The 27,287-nt window shown below is 46.9% G+C and overlaps 1 protein-coding gene and 1 long non-coding RNA gene across 6 annotated transcripts in view; one reads left to right on the top strand and one right to left on the bottom strand.

Moving 5' to 3' along the window:
- HLCS (holocarboxylase synthetase) overlaps positions 1-27,287 on the top strand; it is a 239,467-nt gene that overhangs the window by 697 nt on the left and 211,483 nt on the right. For 2 of the 5 annotated variants that reach the window (XR_010154417.1, XM_003319058.7), the window contains exon 1: positions 22,828-23,086. The exons of 1 other annotated variant lie outside the window; for it this stretch is intronic. Coding sequence is in view for 2 of the 4 variants with exons in the window: in XM_003319058.7 (XP_003319106.4) it covers positions 22,892-23,086 (195 nt within the window). In the remaining 2 variants the exon portion in view is untranslated. Of the gene's footprint in view, positions 1-8,692; positions 8,936-22,827; positions 23,087-23,144; positions 27,271-27,287 lie in introns of those variants that run through there. 2 more of the 5 variants (XM_009423270.5, XM_009423432.5) reach the window with 2 other exon arrangements.
- Positions 11,362-23,026, bottom strand: LOC107970139 (uncharacterized). The gene is made up of 3 exons (XR_001712492.3): positions 22,919-23,026; positions 17,284-20,976; positions 11,362-15,940 (listed from the first exon to the last, which is right to left on the bottom strand). It is a non-coding gene; the product is annotated as an uncharacterized LOC107970139 (long non-coding RNA).

Here is a 27,287-nt window from a genome sequence, read left to right as displayed (position 1 = left end):
TTGAGGTCAGGAGTTCGAGACCAGCCTGGGCAACATGGTGAAACCGTGTCTCTGCTAAAAGTAACAAAAATTAGTCGCTCGTGCTGCTGGTGGTGCTCCTGTAATCCCAGCTACTCAGGAGGCTGAGGCAGGAGAATCACTTGAACTCGGGAGGTGGAGGTTGCAGTGAGCTGAGATTGCACCGCTGCACTCCAGCCTGGACGACAAGAGCGAACTCCGTCTCATTTAAAAAAAAAAAAAAAAAAAAGATGGGCCAGACGCTGTGGCTCACGCCTGTAATCCCAGCACGCTGGGAGGCCTAGGTGGGAGAATCTCTTTGAGTTCAGGAGTTGGAGACCAGCCTGGCCAACATGGCGAAAACCCCTCTGCAAAAAATAAGAAAAGTTCGTTTCAGCTACTCCGGAGGCTGAGGTGGGAGGATTGCTTTAGCCAGGGAGGCAGAGCTTGCTGTCAGCAGAGATGGCGGCTCTGCACTCCAGCCTGGGTGAGGGAGTGAGACCCTGTCTCAAAAAAAAAATAAATAAATAAATAAATAAAATAAAATTAAAAGGAAAAAGAAAAGAAAATCCCCTACCATTAATTAAAGACAGATGGCAAACTGGGAAAAAATATTTGCAACATCTATCACAGATAAAGGGTTAAGATCCCAAGTATGTAAATAACTCAAACATTGAGGGAAGCAAAGACCAAATAGGCAAAAGACATGAACTGACAATCTGCACAAAAATGACATAAAACTGGCCCTTCAATGAAAAGATGTTCCGTTCCTCCCATAGGAGGAGAAATGCAGGGTACTCTGAGATACCATCACGGTTCTAACTGATCCCGTTGCTAAGTGCAAAGCAACAGGACAGGCTGTGGGGTAACAGATGCTCTCATACATCGCTGGTGGGAATGCAAGATGGTCCAACTCCTAGAGAGGAACATTTAGCATTGTTTAACAAAACTACATATGCATTTACCCCTTGACCCAGCAATTCTACAGGTAGGAATTTACTCTGGAGAAACGCCTACACCAGTATAAAAGTGTATATATGTACAAGGTCACTCATTGCAGCATTGTTTGCAATGGCAAAATTTTGGAAACAACTTCAGTGCCAATACATAGGCAATTGGGTGAATAAACCCTGGTACATCCACACAATGCACGTATAAAAAACAGTGAGGAAGGTCTCTGAACTGATGTGGAGTGATTTCTAGGGTATACAGTACTAGGAAGTGAACAAAAGTTAAACAGAGAGTACTGTGTTAGGCTACTTTTTGTGTGAAACATTCAAGTATCTCCTTATTTTTGGAAAGAAAAAGAGAAAAGGGAAAAAAGAAACCTAGGAAGAAAAAACTAGAAACTAATAAATTGGCTACTTGCAGTGGGTGGATGAGAATGGGGTGAAAGTCTAAGAGGAAATGACACATCTCCAGGCATACCTTTTTTGGGGGCAGTTTTGACTTTTCAAAACATGTTAATGTTTTAGTATTTAAAAAGTAAAACTAAATCAACATAAGATGGGGGAAAGGAAACCTAAAATTGAATACAAACAGAAGTGAACAAATGAGCTAAACTGCATAGTAAATTAGTCATAGAAAGGCAAACTCAAATAACTTTGAACACAGCTCTTTGACTATCCACCTGTGTGTAAACAAACAAAACTACAAAGAAATTTTGTACTTCACTTAGTTGGTAGTGATCTGGTATAGCAATTCTGAAAATATTTTCTGTGTATTGTAGGATTAAGCAAATAAGTAAATATAATGATATTCTTGGGAGCTGGGATCATCACTATGAGAGAAGAAAGATAAAAATATGGAGTGAAGGAAGTCAAAGAAGAGCTCCATGAATTGGAATGAGAGATTCCACAGATTACTTATTAATTACAAAGATAAAAAAGGAACCTTTATAGTGGAGAAACTTGGAAACTTGGTGGATAACACAACTTTTCGTTTTTTTGGAGACAGAGTCTCGCTCTGTTGCCCAGGCTGGAGTGCAGTGGTGTGATCTCGGCTCACTGCAACCTCTGCCTCCCAGGTTCAGACAATTCTCCTGCCTCAGCCTCCTGAGTAGCTGGGATTACAGGCACGCACCACCACACCTGGCTAATTTTTGTATTTTTAGTAGAGACAGGGTTTCACCATGCTAGCCATGCTGGTCTCGAACTCCTGGCCTCAAGTGATCTGCCCACCTCAGCCTCACAAAGTGCTGGGATTACAGGTGTGAGCCACCGCGCCTGTCCTGCTTTTCATTTTGACTTGAGTTATTTCTAAGATCTGTCTGCTGAGAGAGCTGGGGAGCAGGGCCACCCAAGTAGCAATGAGCATTCCTCATGCCCATATCTTGTTTTCTAAATACCATTGTCCATTAAAAGGAGTCAGAGCTCCTAGGAGAAATGGCTCATTGTGGGAAGGGGAGGGAAGGTCAACGATGAGTCAGGAGCGGCTTGTTCAAAACACAAGGAGGTGCTCAAAGAATGATAGAGACAGGTCAGAAGGACACAGGGGTCAGCTTGATGGGGCTCCAGTGGCCAAACCTGGAACAATTTGAATATCAAAATTAATAATGGCAATAATGAATTATCACGTTGAATAAAAGAGAATCCATGAGTCCAGAGTCGTACTAAAAAGCAAATAAACTTACCAACAAATACATAAACAGAGGTAGAAGAGGAGAATGCCAGCTAATGATTGCTGAAGGAACAACAGAGTTGGAAAAGTTGGCTAGTCTGAAGGTAGCAAGTTATCTCAATTGATTGTTCATGGTCAGTTACAGATTGAACTCTTTGTTTTATTCTTTTCCCCCTTCTCACTACTGCATTTGACTAATCATACAGAAAACGTTACCACATTGTAGGCCGGGTATAGTGGCTCATGGCTGTAGTCCCAGCACTTTGGGAGGCCAAGGCGGGTGGATCACCTGAGGTCGGGTGGATCACCTGAGCCTGACCAACATGGAGAAACCCTGTCTCTACTAAAAATACAAAATTAGCTGGGCATGGTGGTACATGCCTGTAATCCCAGCTACTCAGGAGGCTGAGGCAGGAGAATGACTTGAACCCGGGAGGCGGAGGTTGTGGTGAGCTGAGATCGCACCATTGCACTCCAGCCTGGGCAATGAGTGAAACTCCATCTCAAAAAACAAAAAACAAACGAAAAGTTACCACATTGCAACTAACGCAGTCATGACTGATTCAGGTGGGCGCTTACTGGGTGTCTTGGTCTGTTTTATGCTTCCGTAACAGAATACCTGAGACTGGGTAATTTATAATGAACAGAAATGTATTTGCCTTATGGTTCTGGAGGCTGGGAAGTCCAAGATTGAGGAGCCACATCTGGTGAGGGCCTTCTGGCTGCATCATCTCATGGTGGAAAGCAGAAGGGCAAGAGGGTGAGCAAGGGAAAGAGAAAGGAAGGGGCCAAACTCATCCCTTTATCAGGAGCCCACTCCCGCAATAACAGCAGAGCTTTTATGACCAAATCACCTACCTCTCAACACTGTTGCACTGGGGATTACATTTCCAACACATGCACTTGGGGAATACATTCAAACCATAGCACTGGGGAATAAGATGCCAAAGCCTCACTCCACAGATTACGTATGAATTACAAACATATACAAGGAACCTTTATAGTGGTTCTTCTGGAAACCACCTTAACCATGTGAACAAAGTCAGCGTCCTCAATTTGAACTGACATCCTGTGCCAAAAATGCATAACCTGAATTGGATTTAGGAAACATTAGACAAACACAAATTGAGGGACCAGCTGCAATATAATGGGGCTAACTTTTTTTTTTTTTTTCCCAAGACCAAGTCTCACTCTGTCACCCAGGCTGGAGTGCAGTGGCCCGATCTTGGCTCACTGCAACCTCCACCTCCCAGGTCCAAGCGATTCTCCTGCCTCAGCCTCCTGAGTACCTGGGACTACAGGTGCGCACTACCACGCCCAGCTAGTTTTTGTATTTTTAGTAGAGATGGGGTTTTACTACTTTGGCCAGGATGGTCTCGATCTCTTGATCTCTTGATCTGCCCGCCTCGGCCTCCCAAAGTGCTGGGATTACAGGCGTGAGCCACCGTGCCCAGCCAATTTTTGTATTTTTAGTAGAGACGGGGTTTCACCATGTTGGCCAGGATGATCTCAAACTCCTGACCTCAAGTGATCCACCCGCCTTGGCCTCCGAAAGTGCTGGGATTACAGGCGTGAGCCACCGCGCCCAGCCGGGGCTGACTTTTAAAAGATGTCAAGGTCATGAAAGACTAAGGAACTATTCCAGATTAAAAGGGAATAAAGAGACATGACAGCTAAATGACATGTGTGTCCTTGAATTGGGAAAAATAATACTGCTAGCAAGAATGTTATTTGGGACAATTGACTAAATGTGAATAGCAGTTATTAGCATTGGATGGATGCTGATACCTGAATCTGAATATTGCAGTGTTAAATTTTCTGCATCTGATCATTGCAGTGTGGTTATGTTGGAGAAATATTCTTGTTCTTAGGAAATACAGCTTGAAGTACTAGGGTGAAGGGTCATGGTTTCTGCAATTTAATCTCAAATGGTTCTGGAAAGAAAGTTATACTTTGTACCACTGAATGGATATATAGTAATTGCCACCTTAGCTGTGCTGTTGCTTTCCAAGGTTTCAGTTACCTGTGGCCAACTGCAGTTTGAAAATATGAAATGACAAAAAAAACAAGAAAAAGAAAATATAAAATGGAACATTCCAGAACATTTCATAAGATTTGTTTATTTAATTTGGATAGATTTAGAGGGTACAAGTGCCCCTGTTTTGTCACATGGGTATATTGGGAAGTGGTGAAGTCTGGATTTTGAGTGCAGCCATCACCCCTGATCATGTACATTGTATCCATTAAGTAATTTCTCATTGTTCACCCCTTCCACCCTTCTGAGCCTCCAATGCCTGTTATTCCACTCTCTGTGTCCATGTGTACACATTATTGAGCTCCCACTTAGAAGTGAGAACATAATTCATGAGTTTTAAATTGTGTGCGGTTCGGAACAGCATGATGAAATCTCACACCTTCCTGTTCTGTCTCACCTGGGACACAAATCATCTCTTTGTCCAGCAGATTCTCCCATTTGTCACTTAGTAGCTCTGTTGGTGATCAGATCGACTGTTGTGGTATCACAGTGCTTGTGTTCTAGTCATTCTTACTTTATTTAATTTTATTATTAGTTTATTATTACCCTATTTTATTATTAGTTGTTAATTTGTTATTGTGCCTAACGTATAAACTTTGTCATAGGTAAGTAATAGGAAAAAACAATATATATAGGGTTCAGGCGTCCACTGGGGGTCTTGGAACATACCCCTTGTGGATAAGGGGGGACTACTCTACCACAGTTTGCTTAATATGTTCCTTATTGAACATTTAAAATTTTCCAATTTAAAAAAATCATTCTTGGCCAGGTGTGGTGGCTTGTGTATATGATTCTAGGGCTTTGTGAGGCAAAGGTGGTTAGATCATTTGAGGCCAGGAGTTCGAGACCAGCCTGGGCAACATAGCAAGAACCCATCTCTATACAAAATACAAAAATAATTAGCGGGCAATGGTGGTTTGTGCATATAGTATCAGCTACTTGGGAGGCTGAGGCAGGAGGGTCAGTTAAGCACAGGAGTTTGAGGCTACAGTGAGCTATGATAGCACCACTGCACTCCAGCCTGTGATATACCGTCTTAAAAAAAAAAAAATTTTTTTTTTTTTTGAGATGGAGTCTCTCTGCGTCACCCAGGCTTGAGTGCAGTAACACCATCTCGTCTCACTGCAAGCTCTGCCTCCCGGGTTCACGCCATTCTCCTGCCTCAGCCTCCTGAGTAGTTGGGACTACAGGTGCCCGCCACCACGCCCGGCTAATTTTTTGTATTTTTAGTAGAGACTGGGTTTCACCATGTTAACCAGGATGGTCTCGATCTCCTGACCTCGTGATCTGCCTGCCTCAGCCTCCCAAAGTGTTGGGATTACAGGCGTGAGCCACTGCGCCCGGCCAAAAAAATCATTTTTATAAGGATTGTTGCTATTAAAGCCTTCACAGGCTGGGCGCGGTGGCTCGTGCCTGTAATCCTAGCACTTTGGGAGGTCGAAGTGGGCGGGTCACTTGAGGTCAGGGGTTCGAGACCAGCCTGGCCAACATAGTGAAACCCCATCTCTACTAAAAATACAAAAATTAGCTGGGTGTGGTGGTGGGCACCTGTAGTCCTAGCTACTTCGGAGGCTGAGGCAGGAGAATCACTTGAACCCAGGAGGCGGGGGTTGCAGTGAGCCAAGATCGTGCTTCTGCACTCCAGCTTGGGTGACAGAGTGAGACTCTGTCTCAATAAATAAATAAATAAATAAACAAACATTAAAAAAGAAGAAAATAAAGAAGAGGTTGTACGGACCGTGGGAGGCGAGAGCGGTAGATTCTGAAGGCAGCTGCTTATGCTGTTGTGCCCAGGATTCTCATATCACTGCAGACACTCTCCACACCATGCTTACGCCAGAGTTTTTTTGTTTTTGTTTTTTTTGTTTTGTTTTGTTTTGTTTTTTTTGAGACGGAGTCTCGCTCTGTCGCCCAGGCTGGAGTGCAGTGGCGCGATCTCGGCTCACTGCAACCTCCGCCTCCGCCTTCCGGGTTTAAGCAATTCTCTGCCTCAGCTTCCCGAGTAGCTGGGATTACAGGTGCGTGCCACCATGGCCGGCTAATTTTTGTATTTTTAGTAGAGATGGGGTTTCACCATCTTGGCCAGGCTGGTCTTCAACTCCTGACCTCGTGATCCACCCGCCTCGGTCTCCCAAAGTGCTAGGATTACAGGCGTGATCCACTGCACTTGGCCTGCCAGAGTTTTTAAGTTAATGACACCCCTGGCATTGTCCTAGGATTCATGGGTCTAATCCCAGCTACAATGCGTACATTTAGACGTGGACAATAGGGGATCTGTAATTAGCTGGATCATTGCCTCTAGGAGATTTTCTTGACTAAGAACCACAATATGAAGCTTTGTGTTTGAGGACCTCATAATTCTCCAAGACAGTTTGTGAAAATCAGTACAAATCTAAAATTGAGAGGAAAATGTGTTTGACCTGAAAAATACTGAGTCAAAAACAAAAGTCACTTTTAATGGGAGTGTACATTGGTATAACTGCTTTGGAAAACAGTTTAGCGTTATCTCTTAATTCTGCACATTAATTAGCTTGCTGGACGTATGCCTGGTGTAGTAATGGGTCCACACCCAGAGAAATGCTTGCCCAGGGGCTCCAGGAGACGAGTGGATGTTCAGAACAATGTTATTTGTTAGAGGAAACAAACTGGAGATAACCCCATGTTGATCCCCAGGAGAATGGCTAAACAAAGTAGGATATGATCACAAATAGAATATTAGATAGCAGTGAATGGGAATAAAATGCAGCTTTGCGAAATTGTATGTGTGAATCTTAGAAACATTGAATAGAAAGAATGCAAGGCTTGGAAATCTGCTTATTGAATAATATTCTTATAAAGCAAGAAAAAAAAAAAAACCATACCTAGCCTCAGCTCTTGTTTTATGAGAAACCCCAGCAGTGATAGGATGTCTCATTTGAAATTTTCTTTGTGGTAGGGCTATTCTGCACAACATCCATAAACACTTCCCGGGCATCAGACTTGATTCATTTTCCTATTTATTTCCTCCTCTTTGGGAGAGAGTATTCTAATTAACATCATGTGTGTCCCACCACAGATTAAAGAATTCCCCCATTCCCCTAAACCGAGAAGGAGAGGCTGCAAGTCTTTGCTTGAAATTTTTGTGCTGAAAGTGAAGCATTCAGGGTTCCAGTGGCAGAATTAGGACTCCATCCTTAGGGTAGCAGGAGAAGTCTGGTAGTGCCTTTAGAAAAGGAAGGTTAAGGCCGGATGCAGTGGCTTACACCTGTAACCCCAGCACTTTGGGAGGCTGAGGTGGGTGGATCACCTGAGGTTAGGAGTTTGAGACTAGCCTGGCCAACATGGTGAAACACTGTCTCTACTAAAAATACAAAAATTATCTGGGCATGGTGGCGGGCGCCTGTAATCCCAATACTTAAGAGGCTGAGGCAGGAGAATCACTTGAACCTGGGAGGCGGAGGTTATAGTGAGCCGAGATCGCGCTACTGCACTCCAGGCTGGGTGACAGAGTGAGACTCCGTCTCAAAAAAAAAAAAAAAAAAAAAAAAAAAGGAAGGTTAAGAGTTAATAGATTAATAGATTCATTTCTCAGTTCCTCATCAGAATTAGGGAGGAGTAACATGGGGAAAGAAATCCAGAATAACTAGTTAAGCCCATACATTGCACCTCCTTCACCAAATAACCCATCAGGAGTGCCAAATTTGGCTACTTTTGTCTGTCACTCATTTTATTCAGCAAAACCTTAAGCCAACTTCATTATTTTGCCAGGAAAACAGACCCATTTCCTGCCCTTGAAGGTTTGCAGTCTCAATGGGGAAAGCAGTACAACCTTTACAAGGAGTTATCAAGGTGGGTGGGTGGTGTTGCAGGCGAGCGTGGAAGGGGCCCACCTGGCTAGGGGGCAGGCCATACCTCCCTGGGAGGTGACGTTTGACCTATGAGGCAAGCCCTAAAGGACAGGTAGGGATCCCCCGCGGATGCCGTGCTGGCGAGGCAGGGCCTGAGCAGCCAGTGGAGAAGGGCAGCGGGAAGTGCGCTCTGCAGGAGCCAGACGTCTCAGCCCGTGTGGCCAGAGGTGGCAGGGGCGCGGCCTGAGCGGGGCTGGGGCGCGGGCAGGATTTGGGGCTGCGCCGAGGGGCGTCCCGACCTGGCCCTTTGCCACGGTCGGTTCCGGCTCCCATGCCTCCGCTGCCATCTGCGCTGTCCTTGGCGACTACGCCTTCACCCCCCGGGCGCGTTTCAGCGGTCCCGGAGCCTGGCGGGAGCAGGGCCAGGAGCGCTCCGCGGCCGGTATCAGGCCTGCAGGTAGGGACGCGCGGCCGCCCGGGGCTCTGGGGACTCGGGTGTCCAGGGACGCGCGGCCGCCCGGGGCTCTGGGGACTCGGGTGTCCAGGTGCCAAAGTCGCCGCTCCCACGGGGGACTCAGGCCCGTGAGTGGGTTTCCTAAGAACTTACCAGATTCCACGGCTCGGGTTTCCTGCCTTGGATCCTGCTTTTTATTCCCCAGGGGGAGTTATTTATAGACAGGAATCGTGTGTTCAAGGCCTGGCTCTTCGGACTCGGCGTTTTTCTTGTTCGAGGTGCTTCAATGGGGGCTGGATGCCATCATCTTCCAGGTCTGGAATCTTGTAGAAAACGAGCTGTACAGGCAGGAGTTCAGTTCAGCTGTATCATCTGTTCTTGGCCTCTTCTGGAAACGGGCTAATTCTCTGTTTAGGGCTTTATCATTTTATAACCCAGTAACATACTACCCCTGTGGTTGAGTCGTTTCTTCCTTTTTTTTTTTTTTTTTTTTAAAATATAGTCAGGGTCTCACTCCATTGCTCAGGCTGGATGGAGTGCAGTGATGTGATTGCAGCTCACTGCAGCCTTGAACTCCTGGGCTCAAGCAATCCTCTCTTTTCAGCCTCTGAGTATCTGGGACCACCACACCCAGCCTTTTTTTTTTTTTTTTGAGATGGGGACTTGCTCTGTCGCCCAGGCTGGAGTACAAGTGGCATGATCGCGGCTCACTGCAGCCTCGACCTCCCCAGGAGTAGCTGGAACTACAGGCACACACCACCATGCCTGGCTAATTTTCTTTACTTTTGTAGAGATGTGGTTTCACCATGTTGCCCAGGCTGGTCTTGAACTTGAGTTCAAGTGATTTGCCCGCCTTTGCCTCCCAAAGTGTTAGGATTACAGGCGTGAGCCACCACACCTGGCCGCCTGGCTAATTTTTAATTTTCTGTACAGATGGAGTCTCCCTATGTTGCAAAGACCGGTCTCAAACTCCTGGCCTGAAGTGATCCTTCTGCTTTGGCCTCTCAAAGTGCTGGCATTATAGGTGTGAGCCACTGTGCCTGGTCCGTATTGCTGTTTTATCACAAGCTACCTGCAGTGCATTTGGGCTAAACATGTCGTTTGCATAAAACCATTTTAAAAATCACAAATTGACCTGCAAAGCAAGGTGTATCAACGGAGGGGCATGGCAGCTTCATGGGACCCCCCTATAGGAGACTCAATCCTGGGTGCCTCTATAGAAACATAAATTCAGTGAAAACAAAGGAGCTAGTTCCCATGGCTGGAGAATGTAAATGGATGAAGGTAATGCCCCCCTTCTCCCACCATAGTCTTTCCAGGGAATTTATTTCCAGCTCCATTAAATTTATAGCATCAAGGGTTTATAACAGGTAGTTTTTTTCTTTTTTTTTTTTTGAGACTGAGTCTTGCTCTGTCACCCAGGCCTGGAGGGCAGTGGTGCGATCTTGGCTCACTGCAAGCTCCGCCTCCTGGGTTCATGCTATTCTCCTGCCTCAGCCTCCCCAGTAGCTGGGACTACAGGCGCCCGCCATCATGCCTGGCTAATTTTTTTTTTGAATTTTTAGTAGAGACGGGGTTTCACTGTGTTAGCCAGGATGGTCTCGATCTCCTGACCTCATGATCTGCCCGCCTCAGCCTCCCAAAGTGCTGGGATTACAGGCGTGAGCCACCGCACCTGGCCAATTTTTTTTCTTTTAAGCAGTGTGATTGGTTTTCCCTGAGTACGGAAGTCTCAGTCCCAGAATATGTTCAGATTGGCAGAGGAGAAATTCGGTTGTCATGTGACTCACTGGCCCCTTTCATGGAGCTTTTAGCCACAGGAGAGGATGCATCTGTGCTGGTTTTGCCGCAGTGTCTGGAGTTCCCAGCTGAGTCCGCTGTTGAACAGTTCTCTTCATGTGCTTTGCTCGGTGACACGTACATTCCCAAGGCGTCTGCTACAGGGTCTCTTTAAGGGTCTCCCGACCCTTCAGTCCTGCCAGCTTCGCACTCTTCTCTGCCCCAGCTAGTCTCTGGCCTTGCACCCTGGGGCTCTTCTTGCCCCCTTCTCAGGGCTCAGTGTGCTCTACAGGATCCCACCCAGCAGTCCTCAGGCTGCAGTTTAATCAGGACGCTTCCAGCCTCCTTCCCACACTGTGGGGTCCTATTCTTAATTTTCTTTTTGTTTGAGGTGGGAGTCTTGCTCTGTCGTCCAGGCTGGAGTGCAGTGGCACAATCTCGGCTCACTGCAACCTCTATTTCCTGGATTCAAGTGATTCTCTTGCCTCAGCCTCCTGAGCAGCTGGGACTACGTGTGCACCACCATGCCTGGCTAATTTTTTGTATTTTTAGTAGAGATGGGGTTTCACCATGTTGGCCAGGCTGGTCTCGAACTCCTGACCTCAGGTGATCCACCCGCCTCGATCTCCCAAAGTGCTGGGATTACAGGCATGAGCCACCGCGTTTGGCCCCTATTCTTAGTTTTATAAATTAATGGGATGATAAAAGCAGCAGCGTAGGACTTGGAAACTGACTTGTTTAAAGTGACACAGTTGGCAGATAAAGTAACTTAACCTGAAGGAGCACTTCAAGTGGTTGGGACTTCTGGCACCATGATTGACCAGTTGAGGAAAATTCAGGCAGATGGGCTTTTCTGTGCCTGAAAAAGGCAACTCGATTTACTGGGAAGGAACTCCCCACCCCGACTTTGTGTAATAGTTTCCCCACGAAGAGCGCTCATGAGGATGAAGTGAAAGCGCCTTGCCCTTCTATTCCCTTCCTGTTCACTCTGTCCAAGTGGGCAGTTGCTGGGTCACAATAGTCTGCACTCTTAGCCCTGTGTGGCTGTTCTCTGTGAACCCGCCCACCCACACAAGGTGGATGCTATTATTATTCCTGCATTGGAGCTGTGGAACGAGAGGCATTTGCCCTGGTCACATGACCACTGAATGTGTGCATTTTGTTGGGGAGTTGGGGGGTCAGAGGCAGTATCTGAACCCAGGGTTTCTGATTCCAGACCATGGCCTCTATTGCTTCACTACACAAATGGCAACTCACACAGGCTCAATATTGGGCTGCTGGGCAGGATGACTGGCTAATGCCTTTTTCATGTGGTTGTAAAAGTTTTAATTTCCTTCCACATTCATTTATTTGACCTCTTAAAGCTGCCTCTGTGCAAACCCTTTAAAAGTGAAACATTTGTTCAAGAAATGAGTCACAGTTGTTAGGAAGACAATGATGAACATATTAGGAGTGGGGCTCCCCCATTTGCAGAGCAATCTCCCATCCATTGAGGTGGTTTAGACTTTTGAGGGTGTTTTGGAGGGTGGGGGCAGTGGCCCCATGTGCTTACCTGGAAGCTTATGGTACTGATCACCCCTCTGGAGGGCCTGTCTGATAGGCAGGAAACTGCTCACAGATGTCTCCCTTCGCCCAACCAGGACCTGATTTTTACATGCCTGAAATATAAAGGACCACTCCCCTCTGCTGGACGAAGATAAATTTGCTTTTAACAGAGAAAAAATTTGTGACCGCTTCGCTCTCTAGTGGTCAACTAGGTAAAAGAGCTAGCAGTTCTACGTCACTTTACAAACTGAGGTATGAACCTCAGTTTTTGAGGTAGTTGCAAAAACTTTCAGTGAGCACCTACTATGTATAGGCACAATGCTAAATACCAGGGATATGAAGGTGAATAAGGGAGCACCAATATCAAATGTTTGTAGATTGCATCATATTGTAAATGTATGAGGACCACAGAATTTGAGAGATTGAGGGGAAGTTAGAGATGATCTGGCTTGTGTCCCTCTTTTTTTTCCTAAGTTGAAAAACTGTGACCTAGAGAGATGAAATAATTTGCTTAAGATCACATGGCTGGTTCGGAAGAGGGGAAAAAAGGAGTGCTGATGAAATTCAGTGGAATGTCACCTTCTAATTTTTATCACCTATTATTTTGAAATAATTTTAGGCTTACAAAAGAGAAATAGTACAGAGAGTTCTTTGAAACTTCACCCAGCTTCCTCTAATGCTAACATCTTACACAACCATGGATTTACCAAAACTGACATTGGTGCAACATTATTATTATTATTGTTATTTATTTTTTGAGACAGTCTGGCTCTGTTGCCCAGGCTGGAGTGCAGTGATGCAATCTTGGATCACTGCAACCTCTGCCTCCCGGGTTCAAATGATTCTGCTGCCTCAGCCTCCCGAGTAGCTGGGATTGCAGGTGCACACCACCACGCCCAGCTAACTTTTGTATTTTTCTGTGTGTGTATGCGTGTGTGTGTGTGTGTGACTGACTTCCTTAAAACAGTAATGACTTACTGATAGTCAGCTATTGTACAGAAAGGGTATCACAAACCTCTTTGTCTTTTGGATCATGCCTCTGTTTTCAGAGCAGGTTGTTTTCCCAGGTGATTTTGATGACATCCCACCTGCAGCTTTTTAGATGTGTCCAAGTTGGGGACAATCCTGGCCTGTTCGACTGACCTGGATACAAAGGCTGTCAGGGCTGGCAGTGGTGCACCTTGAACCTTCTGCCACTCTTGCGTCTTGGATCTTGAGTTTCATTTCTATTTTTGTCGGGTATAGAGCATTCTTTGCTCTTGGTTGCCTAGTTTATCCAGAGAAGGACTTTGGGGCCAAAAGGACACAAATTCAAACATCAGTTTCCCCACCTAATTATGGGAGCTCAAGTTCTAAAATTCAACTGTTCTAAAATTCAGTTTCTTCCTTTGCAAGATGGGGACAATAATGGTCACCATGCAGAGTTGTTGAGGGATTAAATGTATCCAGTAATTGGCATAGCACCTCGTGTGCAGGAGGTGCAGAATGAATGTGGAATAAGTGAATGGCTGCCAAGGAGGGAGACCCGGTTAGGTGGGTCCAATGGAAGGTCTTTTTCTTTTCTTTTTAGAGATGGGGTCTCTTCTGTTGCCCAGGCTGGAGTGCAGTGGTATGAACATGGATCACTACATCCTGGAACTCCTGGGCTCCAGCAGTTCTCCCGCCTCAGCCTCCCAAGTAGCTGGGGCTATAGGCACGTGCCACCATGCCTGGCTAATTTTTAAATTTTTTGTAGAGATGGGGTCTCACTATGTTGCTTAGGCTCAGTGGAAGGTCTTGAATGCCAGGCAAGACTGCCTGCACTTTCTGGGGTGGGGGCAGGCACTGCAGGAGTTTGAGAAGCAGGAGTGATGGGATCAGCGCTGTGCTTTAGGCAGTCAAGTGCAGAGTGTGCTGGATGAGGCAGAACCGTGGGAAACAGGGGACGGGCACCGGGAATCATCCAGCAGGCTGTCGTGCTAGTGCCTGTTCTGGTGAGGGCTGAGCTGGGCCTGGACTAGAAAGAAGGGACCATGTGAGACTGTGCGGAGGTCCCGCCTACCAACTGCTATGGAAATAAACAAGACACAGGGGCTGGAGAAGTTGGGACTCCAAGATGCATGAATTCTGGGTCCTAGTGAAAAGGTGAACAAGTCATGAACAGAGATAAGAGAAATCAGGATAAAGAGATAATTTGTGGGAGGAAAAAATGCATTTGGTTTTATTCATGTTGCCTTTGAGATGCTGACAGACTATCCAAGCAGAGACAAGTGGAAGAGATGATTGCGGCGCCAGAGCCTGGGAGAGGCCAGAGCTGGCCATGAGGACTGAGCGTCACTGCCAGAGGTTGCCAAGGAAGAGAACATAGAGGAGGCCAGAAGTTGGGGGCAGAGGCTCACTTATGGCCGACAGTTGAGAGAGGGGTTAGAGACAGAGACGGAGAACTTGCATGTGCTGGTTCGCAAGGGCTGCTATAACTAAGTATTGCAGACTGGGGCTTCAACAACAGAAATTCATTTCCCCAGTTCTGGAAGCTAGAAGTCCAAGATGAAGGTGTGGGCAGGGTTGGTTTCTCCTGAGGCCTCTCTCCTTAGCTTGGAGATGGCTGTCTTCTCCCTTTGTCCTTACAGGATTGTCCCCCTGTGCATGTCTGTGTCTAGTCTCCTCTCCTTATAAGGATACCAGTCATAACAGATTAGGTGGTGACCTCATTTTACCTTAATGACTATTTTAAAGTACCTGTCTCCTGATGCAGTCCCATTCTGAGGTACTGGGGGTTAGAACTTCAACATTAGAATTTGGGGGGACACAGTTCAGCCCATTAACCCTGGAACAGAAGCAGAATATTGAATTTTAAAAGAACCCAAGGGAGGAGTTTCAGGAAGGCCAGGGGCTGGCCGTGGCCTGTTTGTTCTTAGACACACCCTTGCCTCCTGCCGCCTCTCTATCTCTCTCCTCTGGTCCACAAGGAGGTTCCTGGAGGCTCTTCTGCCGTGGGGCCTCTAGTGAAGTTCCGCCATGGGGCGTTGGGCTGGAGGTGTGGAGCGGCTACAGTATTTTTCCACCTTCTTCCCCTTCTGATGTCTCCAGCAGCAGTTGTTTCTCTGTGGCTCCATCTTCCACAGCACTGATCTGTGGGTTCCAGCTTCCACCAGGGGACCCTGGATCCCGGGCGACGGTAACTTGACCTGTGCTGTGTGCCCTCAGCCCTACAGAGGGTCGTGGCTTCTGCTGTTTCTATTCCCTGGGTTGCCTCACTGTCCCTTCTGTGGTGTGTGTCCGTTTGTTTATTTATTTATTTATTTATTTATTTCAGACGGAGTTTCACTCTTGTTGCCCAGGCTGGAGTGCAAGGGCATGATCTTGGCTCACTGCAACCTCCGCCTCCCAGGTTCAAGCGATTCTCCTGCCTCAGCCTCCCAAGTAGCTGGGATTACAGGTGCCTGCCACCATGCCCGGCTAATTTTTTGTATTTTTAGTAGAGACGGGGTTTCACCATGTTGGCCAGCTGATCTCAAACTCCTGACCTCAGGTGATCCACCCGCCTTGGCCTCCCGAAGTGCCGGGATTACAGGCATGAGCCACAGTGCCCTCCCTTGTCTGGTGTTTTGTCATGTTGTAGCCAACTCTCTGTATTAAATCCCCTCTGAGTATCTAGTAGTTTTTGTTGATTGGTAGAAATAGCATGGTCAGGAATGCCAGGTACTGCAGAAAGATGGAAGGGATGGAAATGGAAAATGGTCAGATCTTTGAGCAATGGGGGTAGAGCCCAGAATTCCAGGGCTTGAGAAGGGAATTTCTGCCAAACCGATGGGTGTATACCAATTCTCATGAAGGTCTTAATTTGGACCTACTTTGAGACTGCATACTTTTTCATGTTTATCAGACAGCTGGGTACAGTCTGTTTTTGAAGTGCTTTTTCAGCTTTAGCTGTCCTCCTTTTTTGGTTTTCTGACTTTTCCTCATTGATTTGGAGTTCTTTGTATATTCTAGATATGAATCCTTTATCAGTTATGTGTGTTACAAATACCTATTCTCATTCCAGAGCTGCTAAAAAAAAAAAAAAAAAAGACAGGGTCTTTCTCTGTCACTGAGGCTGGAGACCAGTGGTGCGATCACAGCTCACTGAAGCCTTGACCTTCTGGGCTCAAGTGATCCTCCTACCTCAGCCTCCTGAGAAGCTGTCACCACAGGCATGCACCACCATGCTTGGCTAATTTAAAAAAATGTTTTTTTTTTTTTTTCATAGAGATGGGGTTTCCCTGTGTTGCCCAGGCTGGTCATGAACTTCTGGACTCAAGTGATCCTCCCACTTTGGCCTCCCAAACTGTTGGGATTACAGGCATGAGCCACTGTGTCTGCCCCCAAGTCCTTTTTAAATTAAATTTCCTTTTTATACATTTCAGTGGCCTGATTATATAATTCTTATCAATCTAGCAGATTCAGTATATTAATATGGCAAACCTAATAATATTCCCTTAGATGTTTCAATACTATTCATAAACTCAGTAAGATTTCAATATAGAAGTACCCATTTCAAATTAGTTATAAGAATGTACTTAAAACAGCCACATACTCTAACACACTTCAAGTATATATAAGACCAAAAATATGCATAGATTCCTTATTAATACAGAAATATAAATCTATGGCTTTGCTTCTTTCAAGCCTTTCTATATGTAACTCAGTTTTACTGGATTAGGAGATGGATACTGTACAGTTACTGTCCTAGTTAACTGAGGCCATTGTCCATCAGAGGTTTCACTGGGTTTCTTTCCTCAGTCTTTAAGGAGACAGTGAATCCTACTTATTGTCATTCTGTCAACAATTCTGAAATCTCAAGGAGGGTGAGGCCAGGCACGACACATGCCTGTAATCTCAATGCTTTGGGAGGCTGAGGCAGGAGGACAGCTTGAGGTTAGGGGTTCAAGAGCAGCCTGGGTGGTAGGGCAAGACCCTGTCTTTTAAAATAATAATAAAAAAATTAAATTCAGAAGAAGGAAGATGATCTCTTAGCCTCTTTTAATTGAAGTTAAAACATTACTTACCTCTGCTTGCTCATAGAAGTCTGTAGCTCCCACATAGACTGATAAATTCTCAGGATGAATTTAATTTTTACAATCTTTGGAATGAATAAAATCTTGTACCATGTCCTGTTTTTAGGCTGATCCAACTCTGAAGGAGTCTTAAACCAGATGCGATGAGCTTTGGTTCTCTCCCGCGACTCTGTGCTTCGGAATCCCAGCTTTAGGGTCTTTGTATTGATGCCCTCTTGGGTCACAAACAACCTTCTAAAGGAAGAATTTGCCACCTACTAATCTTTATCAATACAACAAATGAATCAATACAAACATAACCAAATAACGAGACTCAGCAGTAACACATTTTATCCTACATTCTTTTCGAATATTTAAATTTTATTGAGGATGACCATGGATTTCATGGCTCTTCATTTTTTTTTTTTTTTTTGAGATGGAGTCTTTTTCTGTCACCCAGGCTTGAGTGCAGTGGTGCAATCTCGGCTCACTGCAACCTCTGTCTCCTGGGTTCAAGTGATTCTCCTGGCTCAGCCTCCCGAGTAGGTGGGACTGCAGGTGTATGCCACTGCGCCTGGCTAAGTTTTGTATTTTTAGTAGAGATGGGGTTTCGCCATGTTGCCCAGGCTGGTCTTGAACTCTTGATTTCAGGTGATCTGCCCGCCTCAGTCTCCCAGAGTGGTAGGATTACAGGTGTGAGCCACTGCGCCCAGCCGGCTCTTGAAAATTGGGTACCTTCATAATTGGGTGTATTTCAATTTGATACTCAAATCGTCCTGATTTGGCACTTCTAGCTTGTCTCCTGCATCCTTCTGCCTGGACCTATTTTTCTTTGAAGCTTCTCCTGCTTCCTAGCATAAGACGTTCCAGCTTATCTGGTATCTCTTGAACACCAGAATCAGTGATTTCTCCAAGGATTTCTAGTTCCTTGTAATGAGGAGAAGAGCACCCATTCAAGAATCTGAGCACTCAGGTGCATTTTGGGGTAAGGCTACTCTGAGGCCATCTCAGTGAAAGAGCTAGGAAAGATAATTATTTTCCTCTTAAAGACATGAGTTCAAATGCATATTTCCAATAGTTCAAGATGTTCTAATTTAAATTCTTTTGATGCTCTAAATATTGTCTACTTTTCTCTTTATTTTGATTAACAAAATAAAATTACTTTTTGCTTGATTTGACGATTGTTCCAAAAACAAGAACATATTAATATACGTATTAAAGTTACTGAATAGAGATCAAGATTTTCTTTTCTTTTTTTTTTTTTTTGAGATGGAGTCTTGCTCTGTCGCCCAGGCTGGAGTGCAGTGGTGCAATCTTGGCTCACTGCAAGCTCCGCCTCCTGGGTTCACGCCATTCTCCTGCCTCAGCCTCCTCAGTAGCTGGGATTACAGGCGCCTGCCACCACGCCTGGCTAACTTTTTTGTATTTTTTAGTAGAGACGGGGTTTCACTGTGTTAGCCAGGATGGTCTCGATCTCCTGACCTCGTGATCTGCCCATCTTGGCCTCCCAAAGTGCTGGGATTATAGGCGTGAGCCACTGTGCCCGGCGAAGATTTTCTACATAGTTCCTTGGTTCTTAGAAAGTATCCCAGGCCGGGCACGGTGGCTCACGCTTGTAATCCCGGTACTTTGGGAGGCTAAGGCGGGTAGATTGCTTGAATCCAGGAGTTCGAGACAAGCCTGGGCAACATGGCAAAATCCTGTCTCTACAAAAAAATATAAAAATTAGCCAGGTGTGGTGGCATGTGCCTGTAATCCCACAACTTTGGGAGGCTAAGGTGGGCAGATGGCTTGAGCTCAGGAGTTGGAAACCAGCCTGGGCAACAGGGTAAAACCTTGTCTCTACAAAAAATACAAAAATTAGCCAGGTGTGGTGGCTCATGCCTGTAATCCCAACACTTTGGGAAACTGAGGAGGGAGGATTGCTTGAGCCCACGAGGTCGAGGCTGCAGTGAGTCGGGATTGCACCACTGCCCTCCAGCCTGGGTGACATAGCAAGACCCTGTCTCAAAAACAAACAAAACAAGCTATCCTTCTCAGCTCTGGCCATTTGACTGATGAGAATTCTGAATGCTCTCCAAGTTCAAACAGGTACTGAGTTAATGTCAGTATGATAGGCTTTCCCTGGGGAAGTTCTGCCATGTATTTAATGGGGGATAGGACAGTAAACACTCTACTCTCTCTTGTCCCCAAACTATTATTCCCAGGGCATGCCTTCCTAAGGGCAAGAAACTAGAGACTTTTTGAGTCTGTGGAGACTTTTCCTATAGAAAGCCGGTCATGTTGATGGGTTTCAGAGGTGGTCTTCAGTGGCTAGCTGGGTCATTCTTGTTCCTTTCTGCAGTGTTCTTATAAATGACAAAGTCTTGCTTCTAAATCCCTAGTCTGACTGGGCACGGTGGCTCACGCCTGTAATCCCAGCACGTTGGGAGGCTGAGGTGGGATGATCACCTGAGGTTAGGAGTTTGAGACCAGCCTGGCCAACATGGTGAAACCCCATCTCTACTAAAAATACACAAATTAGCCAGGTGTGGTGGCATGTGCTTGTAATCCCAGCTACTCGGGAGGCTGAGGCAGGAGAATCACTTGAACTCGGGAGGCGGACGTTGCAGTGAGCTGAGATCGCGCTGCACTCCAACCTGGGCAAGTGAGACTTCATCTAAAAAAAAAAAAAAAATCCCTAGTCTGTGGTCTTATTTTCCACATCATTTTGGAAATGTCTTATTAGAGTCTAGAGTAGCCCAGACCCAGGGAATGACAGAGGAAGATGTTAGCAGTGCTTCTCTAACTTTAATGTGTTTGTGAGTCTCCCGGGATTTTGTCAAAATGCAGACGCTGATTTGGGGTTGGGTGGGGCCTAGGATTCCACTTTTCTTGCGAGCTTCCAAGTGATGCTGCTGCTGCTGCTCTGAGGACCACACTTTGAGCAGTGAGGGACTACAGGATGAGGATCAGGTGCATACACATTAATATCCCTTGGTGTATTATTTTTGCATCCTTCCCCTATTCCTTTGTTATATAGGGGTGATGAAACTCAACTCTATCCTTGACCTTTGCAAAATGAAATCATTTTAGGGCGGGATCATAAACAGAGCTTGTTATGTGACTGTTTCACTTCTCACTGTGCCCTTCATATCTTCCTCCCTCTATTCCTTCCCCAGGCATGAATGGTATCAGTACTCTTCAATGCAAGGGTCAGCTCATGTTGAACCATGGTGGTCCCCATGCTTTTAACCTAGAATTGGTATACAGGATTGACCCCAAAATGTAATTTTCCCATGATGTATTCTGAGACCATATCTCGAAACACCTAAGGGTAAACCTGGAAAATTCCTATTGGCCAGGTGGAGTTACAGTACCTGTGGGAAGGTGTGGTCTCAAAACCCTTAGGGAATTTGGAAAAACTGGAGATGTTGGTCACCTTCAGATAGAGGAGATGACCTCTCCATACCAAGCAGGGGTGGGGAGTGGTCCTTATAGCCATAATTCAGCAAACTTCAAGAAGGCTATCTGAAAGGTTGTTCAGTGAAACATTTAGGATTTATCACTGTTGAGCACTTTTCATCTTCAAATTCCTGACTTGTAGTCCTGTGTTGTCCTGGAGTGGCCAAGTCTCTCCTCAGCGGGAACTGCACGTCCTTCTCCAGTGACACAATTTTAAGGTCTTGTTACCATGCAGGAACCCACTTTCCGGCTGCCACTGTCCTGTAGAGAAGTGTAGGATATGGCTTTAGTCCTGTTCATCACTTTGTTTTTCTTCTATTTCTGGTCCACAGAGATGCTTGCTTTTAAGCCCAGTTATTTCTTTTTGGATTTTCTCTCTTTTAAAAATCTATCGCTATATGCAAGGGGGAAAATATACTATGTTATCTAACCAAAAGTCTGAAGTTCTGGGAGTGGGTATTCTATGCAGCTATATTAAAGTAGATGAACAAATGGCCAAGGTACTTTAAAAATCTATCTTTATGGCTAGGCGCCATGGCTCAAACTTGTAATCCCAGCACTTTGGGAGATCCAGGCAGGAGTTTGACTGCTCGAGACCAGGAGTTTGAGACCAGCCTGGGCGACACAGCGAGACCCTGTCTCTATGAAAAATAATTTCTAAAAAATTAGCTGGGCATGGTGGCCAGGAAGATCACTTCAGCTCAGAGTTCGAAGCTGCAGAGAGCTGTGATTATGCCACTGCATTCCAGCCTGGGCGACAGAACGAGACCTTGTCTCTTAAAAAAAAATCTATCCTAGCTGGGCGCGGTGGCTCACGCCCGTAATCCCAGCACTTTGGGAGGCAGAGGCGGGTGGATCACCTGAGGTCGGGAGTTCGAGACCACCCTGGCCAACGTGGTGAAACCCTGTCTCTACTAAAAATACAAAAGTTAGCCAGGCATGGTGACGGGCACCTGTAATCCCAGCTACTTGGGAGGCTGAGGCAGGAGAATCGCTTGAACCCAGGAGGCAGAGCTTGCAGTGAGCCGAGATTGCACCACTGCACTCCAGCCTGGGCGACAGAGACTCTGTCTCAAAAACAAACAAACAAAAACTATCCTTAGATTAAGACATGGACGTGGTGTACATGATTGCTTTTGCTGCATCTTGCCACCTATTTTCAGCGAGGGCCAGAATAGGAAGCCACTGGATGGAATTCTTTGCTGTGCTTTGCAGCTGTTCAGAACACGTTCTTTACATAATGCCTTTTAAAGAAATGAGGTTCTATGGGAGAAGCCTCTGTGTCAGGACTAATTATGCTTCCCTTGGAGACAAGAACACCAAATCATGGTGATGTTTTCCTTTTCCCACTGGTGTTAGGATGCTTACAGTCAAACTGTTGACCCACATGTAGCAAGAACACCATAGGGAGCCTTCCTGGCACAGCCTTTTTAGAGGCAGCCTTCTTGGTGCTTATTTGTCTTCAATTTCTGTTTCCTGTCCTTATTTAAAAAAACATTATTGCATCCCGTGAATGTATATGATTGACCTTAAAATCTTTTGCATGAAGGCTTAGTGTAATTTACTAAAAACGGCCTTATCTTATTTTCCCAAGTGGACTGGGTAGCGGCTGTGGCGCGCTCTGGGGCTCCCGGTGTGCTGCTGGTTAGTAAAGGTTGGCCTTGGCAGCTATGAACATAGGCAGAGCCCCCTCCTCAATCCGCCTCCCACCCCTCCAAGGAAGGGAGGCCGGACTTGGCTTAAACAGGTCGGGCAGCCACTGGAGCCTCCCCTCCCCCGCATCCACAACATACCCATCCCACTCCTCAGCCCTGGCGCGGCCCCGCACCCCGGCCTCCACTCCCTCGAGCCCCCTCTCCGGGTGCAGCCCCGGCATCCCCTGACCCCGGTGCACACCCCCCGCCCCAGCGCTGCCCCTCGCCGCCGCCACCAGCCCTGGGCGCGGCCTCCGGAGCTCCCCATCACACAGCCGGACGCGGCCTCCCCGCCCCCCCGCCCCCCCCGCCGCAGCCTCCAGTTGCCTGCGTCACCTTCCGGGTCCCTGCCTCCCCCGCCGTCCCCACCCCCGCGCCGCCTGGCCCGGGAGGGCGGCGCGGCCCTTCCGGCCGGGGCGGGGCCGGGCCTGGGGCGCTGGGGCCGGCGGGCAAGGCGGGCTCGCCCTGCCGGCGGCGCGGCCATGCTCATCACGCTGTGCTACCTGTACCTGTGGGCGCGCTGGGGTCGCCGGCCGGCTGAGCTCGTGCGCGCCACGGTGCGGCGGCTGCGTGCCTCGCGCTGTTCCTTCACCTTCTGCGGCGCGGCCGCGCAGCCCCCCGGCGCCCGCGTGTGCCTGAGCCGTGGCGGCCGCGTCTTCTGCGTCAGCGACAGCCAGGTGGGCGGGTCGGGCGGGCGGGCGACCCGGGCCCCGCGAGCCGGAAGTGCCCCCGTCCCTGCGCCTCGTCCCCGCCGGGAGCCCGGGAGTTCAGGAGCCCCGGAGTGGCGCCCTCAGTGCGGCCTGTGCGGCCCGGGAGGGGCGGTTGCCCCGGGGCCCAGAGAGAGGCCGGAGGTGCGGGACTCGGACCACGGACCCGGTCGCCTCTTCCCGGCCAGCCGGGCGGTGCTGGACGCGTGACTCTAGGCGCGCACCTGTGAGGACGTGAGCTGTGGATTGACAGCCGGACGCCAGCAATGCCCACCTGGGGTCGCCCCCAACCTCCTCTCCCACACTTCGAGCCGGCGTTTGGGTGACCGTGAACCAGGAAAGACAGCTGTGGCCGGCCCGGAGCGGTGGCTTATGCCTGTAACCCCTGCACTCTGGGAGGCCTAGGAGGGAGGATAGCTTTGAGCCCAGGAGATGGAGACCAGCCTGGGCAACATAGCTAGACCCCTCTCTACAAAAAAAAAAAAACTTAGGTCGGCGTGGTGGCACGCGCCTGTAGTCCCAGCTACTCCGGAGGGTGAGGCGGGAGGGTCACTTGATCCCGGGAGGTTCACTTGAGCCCCGGAGTTTGAAGCTACAGTGAGCTATGATTGAGCCATTGCACTCCAGTCTGGGTGACAAAGCAAGACCCTGTCTTAAGAAAAAAAAAAAAATCCCAAACAAAAAACTCCCACCTGTGTTATCAGCTTTTTGTCAGATGTCCCCAAATTTACAAAAGCTGCCCTTTTCCCTCTCCATCTTCTGTCAGTTGGTTGCATCATTCACCAGCTTGGGCACCCGACTGATGGTCTTTGCGTCTTTTAAATTTCAGTTGACAGTCAGCCTTTGTTTTTTTTGACCCAGTGCTTAGGATGGTGGTTACGTGTTCAGCCCACTCTGTCACCTACCTTGTGACTTGGGCCAGTCAATTAATCTCTGTAAAAAGTCTGCTGCCTTGCTGTAAAGGGAACAATAGATCTTTCCATTCAGCTGTTTTTGGAAATGGGCTTAGCTTCACAGTGCAGTACTGCACAAAATTTCATGGACATCGGTAGCATTGTTCTCATGAATATTTAAACGTGTTTTGCTTTTAATCTGTTTCTTGTCCCTTTCCTCTGTTTTCTGGAATATTGCCTCACTTTTAGCACTAAAATGACGTTTTCTGCATATGTCACACCGTAAAGCCCGTGTGGGGAATTGAATCTTATCTCAGGTTTGAACATTGCCTGGAGGCTGTGCTTAGATGTGGGATGAAATTGTGCCACTAGCAAATAAAAAATACTCTTTCTTGTTAGTACCGTGTATGTATTATGTCACACTGAATATGAATGACTGTTTTCTCAGGCCCCCCAAGGTACTAGTTATGCAAATAACTAGTACCACCTCCACATAACTGACTCTACCCAGACAAAAGGGGAAGAAGTTCATGCATTACGTACAATGTATGGCTTAGAGCGTTGGGAATTAACCTGATTGAGAAAGATAACTCAATAAAATGGCAACAAATTGAGGGGTGAGCTTTTTGTAGTAGTTTCCAAATTGGATCAATTACATTTAGGATTTAAGTCAGAATAGAAATTTTGGACATATAAAAACATGGAGATGGGAATGTCTGATTTTCTTGGACAGTTTTACTTTTGAACATTTTCATGACTCCACTAGCCTTCTGTTAACTACACTAACCATAACTAGTGCTTTTCAGCCCTTGCCTACCTGTGCAGGCCGGAGTAGGAGAGGCCTGGTGCTTTCAGGGATTCTGTAACTCTGCTCTCTCACTCTGCACAGGAAGCTTTGCCTACAGATTTGGTTAGATATTGCTGCGTCATTTCCTAGTTTTCCAGACTAGATGGGATGGCCATGCTCTGCATCCCCGTAGCCTTTAAATCACAGTTCCTATTCTAGTTCGTTTCTTTTTCTTATTAGGAAATGAGACTGTTTAGCATAGCAGCTTGACCTGAAATAGTAAATTTAATAGTTGTTGGGTTTAAGCTGTGATGTTTAAGGTCTACAGGTGGAAAGCTTGACCATTTATTTGTGGTTGGCTACTGTTATTTTGAGATTTAAAATATGATCAGGTTGATGAGTTGGTGGATATCTCAGTCTGCTTGGGTCTACTTTTGAGGGATACCTCAGTCTACTTGGGCTGAAATAAGGACACACCTGAATCTCATGCCCATATGTTGAGATGGATCTCATTCTGTCACCCAGGCTGGAGTGCAGTGGCGCGATCTCCGCTCACTGCAATCTCCGCCTCCCAGGTTCAAGTGATTCTCCTCCTTTGGCGTCCTGAGTAGCTGGGATTACAGGCATGAGCCACCACGCCTGGCTAATTTTTGTATTTTTAGTAGAGACAGGGTTTCACCAAAGTGTTGGCCAGGCTGGTCTCAAACTCCTGACCTCAGGTGATCCACCCACCTTGGCCTCCCAAAGTGCTGGGATTACAGGTGTGAGCCACCAAGCCTGGCGTGTTCTCATATGTTATACACTTAAAATCAAATGCATAAATACTGAATGTGTGTGTTTATAATTGAATGCCCTACAATCAATTGATAAGTTTAACCAAAGACAGTTTATACAAATTGGCAATATCAAGCTTTTTGTCTGTTTAATGTACACATTCTATGCTTGGATAAAGTGGACATACTTTTTTTTTTTTTGAGATGGAGTTTTGCTCTTGTTGCCCAGGCTAGAGTGCAATGGCACGATCTCGGCTCCCCACAACTTCTGCCTCCCGGGTTCAAATGATTCTCCTGCCTCAGCCTCCCGAGTAGCTGGGATTACAGACATGCACCACCACGCCCGGCTAATTTTGTATTTTTAGTAGAGACAGGGTTTCTTCATGTTGGTCAGGCTGGTCTCCAATTCCCAACCTTAGGTGCCTCAGCCTCCCAAAGTGCTGGGATTACAGGTGTGAGCCACCGCGCCTGGCCTAAGTGGACATACTTTTTAACCACTATATTGATAATTATGTTTACTGAGGGAGGGGCAAATTCTCCCCTAAATTTTCATTCATTATTTAGTTCAATAGGTTTTTATCAAGCAGATTTGAACTGATATGCAGCACAGTGGAGCCTGCCTAGTTACCTTCGTTCTGGGTGATGGTGAAAGCCTCCTGCATACCCCGCTCAGATTTCATCTTTTTCTCCTCTGGCTATATCCTGTATGTGAAAGCCTTTTCAAATCAATTTGCTGTTTTTCTTAGAGAGATTTCAGGAAAGAAAACGAGAGATAACTGGGTATTTCTGATTTGCTAATCAATCTTGATTCTAATCTTCTTTTTGAAAAACTACAATCACTCCTGACTGGAGTTTACATTCCATTAAAGTATGTCTGATTGCGTCTGCATATGGTAAATGCCTTTCCCTGAAATAGCTTTTCTCTCTGGATTTAACTGCTATGTGAGCATCCAGAGACTTGCACACTTCCCAGATCTCAGGGAGAGGAGCAGGGTTGATTTCACTATAAGGAAGGCGTAAAGAAAAACTGCCTTGTGCCCTGTGCTGTGATGGCTGTAGGGAATGAAGGAACAGCCCTTCAGGCTTCTGTGAGTAAGGAGCTTCTGTTGGTGGGTACGTACTTCTAGGCCTCCTCATCTTTTTTTTTTTTTTTTTTTGAGATAGGGTCTCACTCTGTCACCCAAGGCTGGAGTGCAGTGGCATGATCTCATCTCACTGCAACCTCGGGCTCCCAGGCTCGAGTGATCCTCCCACCTCAGCCTCCTGAGTAACTGGGACTACAGGCGCCCACCCCCATGCCCAACTCATTTTTTTGGTATTTTTTTGTAGAGATAAGGTTTCACCATGTTGGCCAGGGTGGTCGTCTTGAACTCCTGGGCTCAAGCGATCCGCCCACCTTGGCCTCCCAAAGTGCTAGGATTACAGGCGTGAGCCACTGTGCTGGCCAGCCTCCTCATCTTTAAATGTACTTCCCGGTTAGCTACTGTGTGCTAAGCAGTGAGGAATGGCGGGGATAGGCCCCGTTTCAGAATTCATGGCTTGAAAACAGTTGTCTAGAGATATTAAAGCTGTCCTGAGTCATCGATGGGCTTTTGCAGGTGCTTAAACAGTCACAGCTAAACAAGAAACACACGGTTCCTGCGGCCTGCAGAGGAGCATCAGATAAGCTTATTTCCATGTCACTTGGAATTATAGGGGAGGGTATGTTTCAGAGGGGG

This window comes from Pan troglodytes, chromosome 22, assembly GCF_028858775.2.
Source record: "Pan troglodytes isolate AG18354 chromosome 22, NHGRI_mPanTro3-v2.0_pri, whole genome shotgun sequence".
Lineage (NCBI taxonomy): Eukaryota > Metazoa > Chordata > Mammalia > Primates > Hominidae > Pan > Pan troglodytes.
Note: the sequence above shows the minus strand (reverse complement) of the source record. Positions and strands in the feature narration are given on the sequence as shown.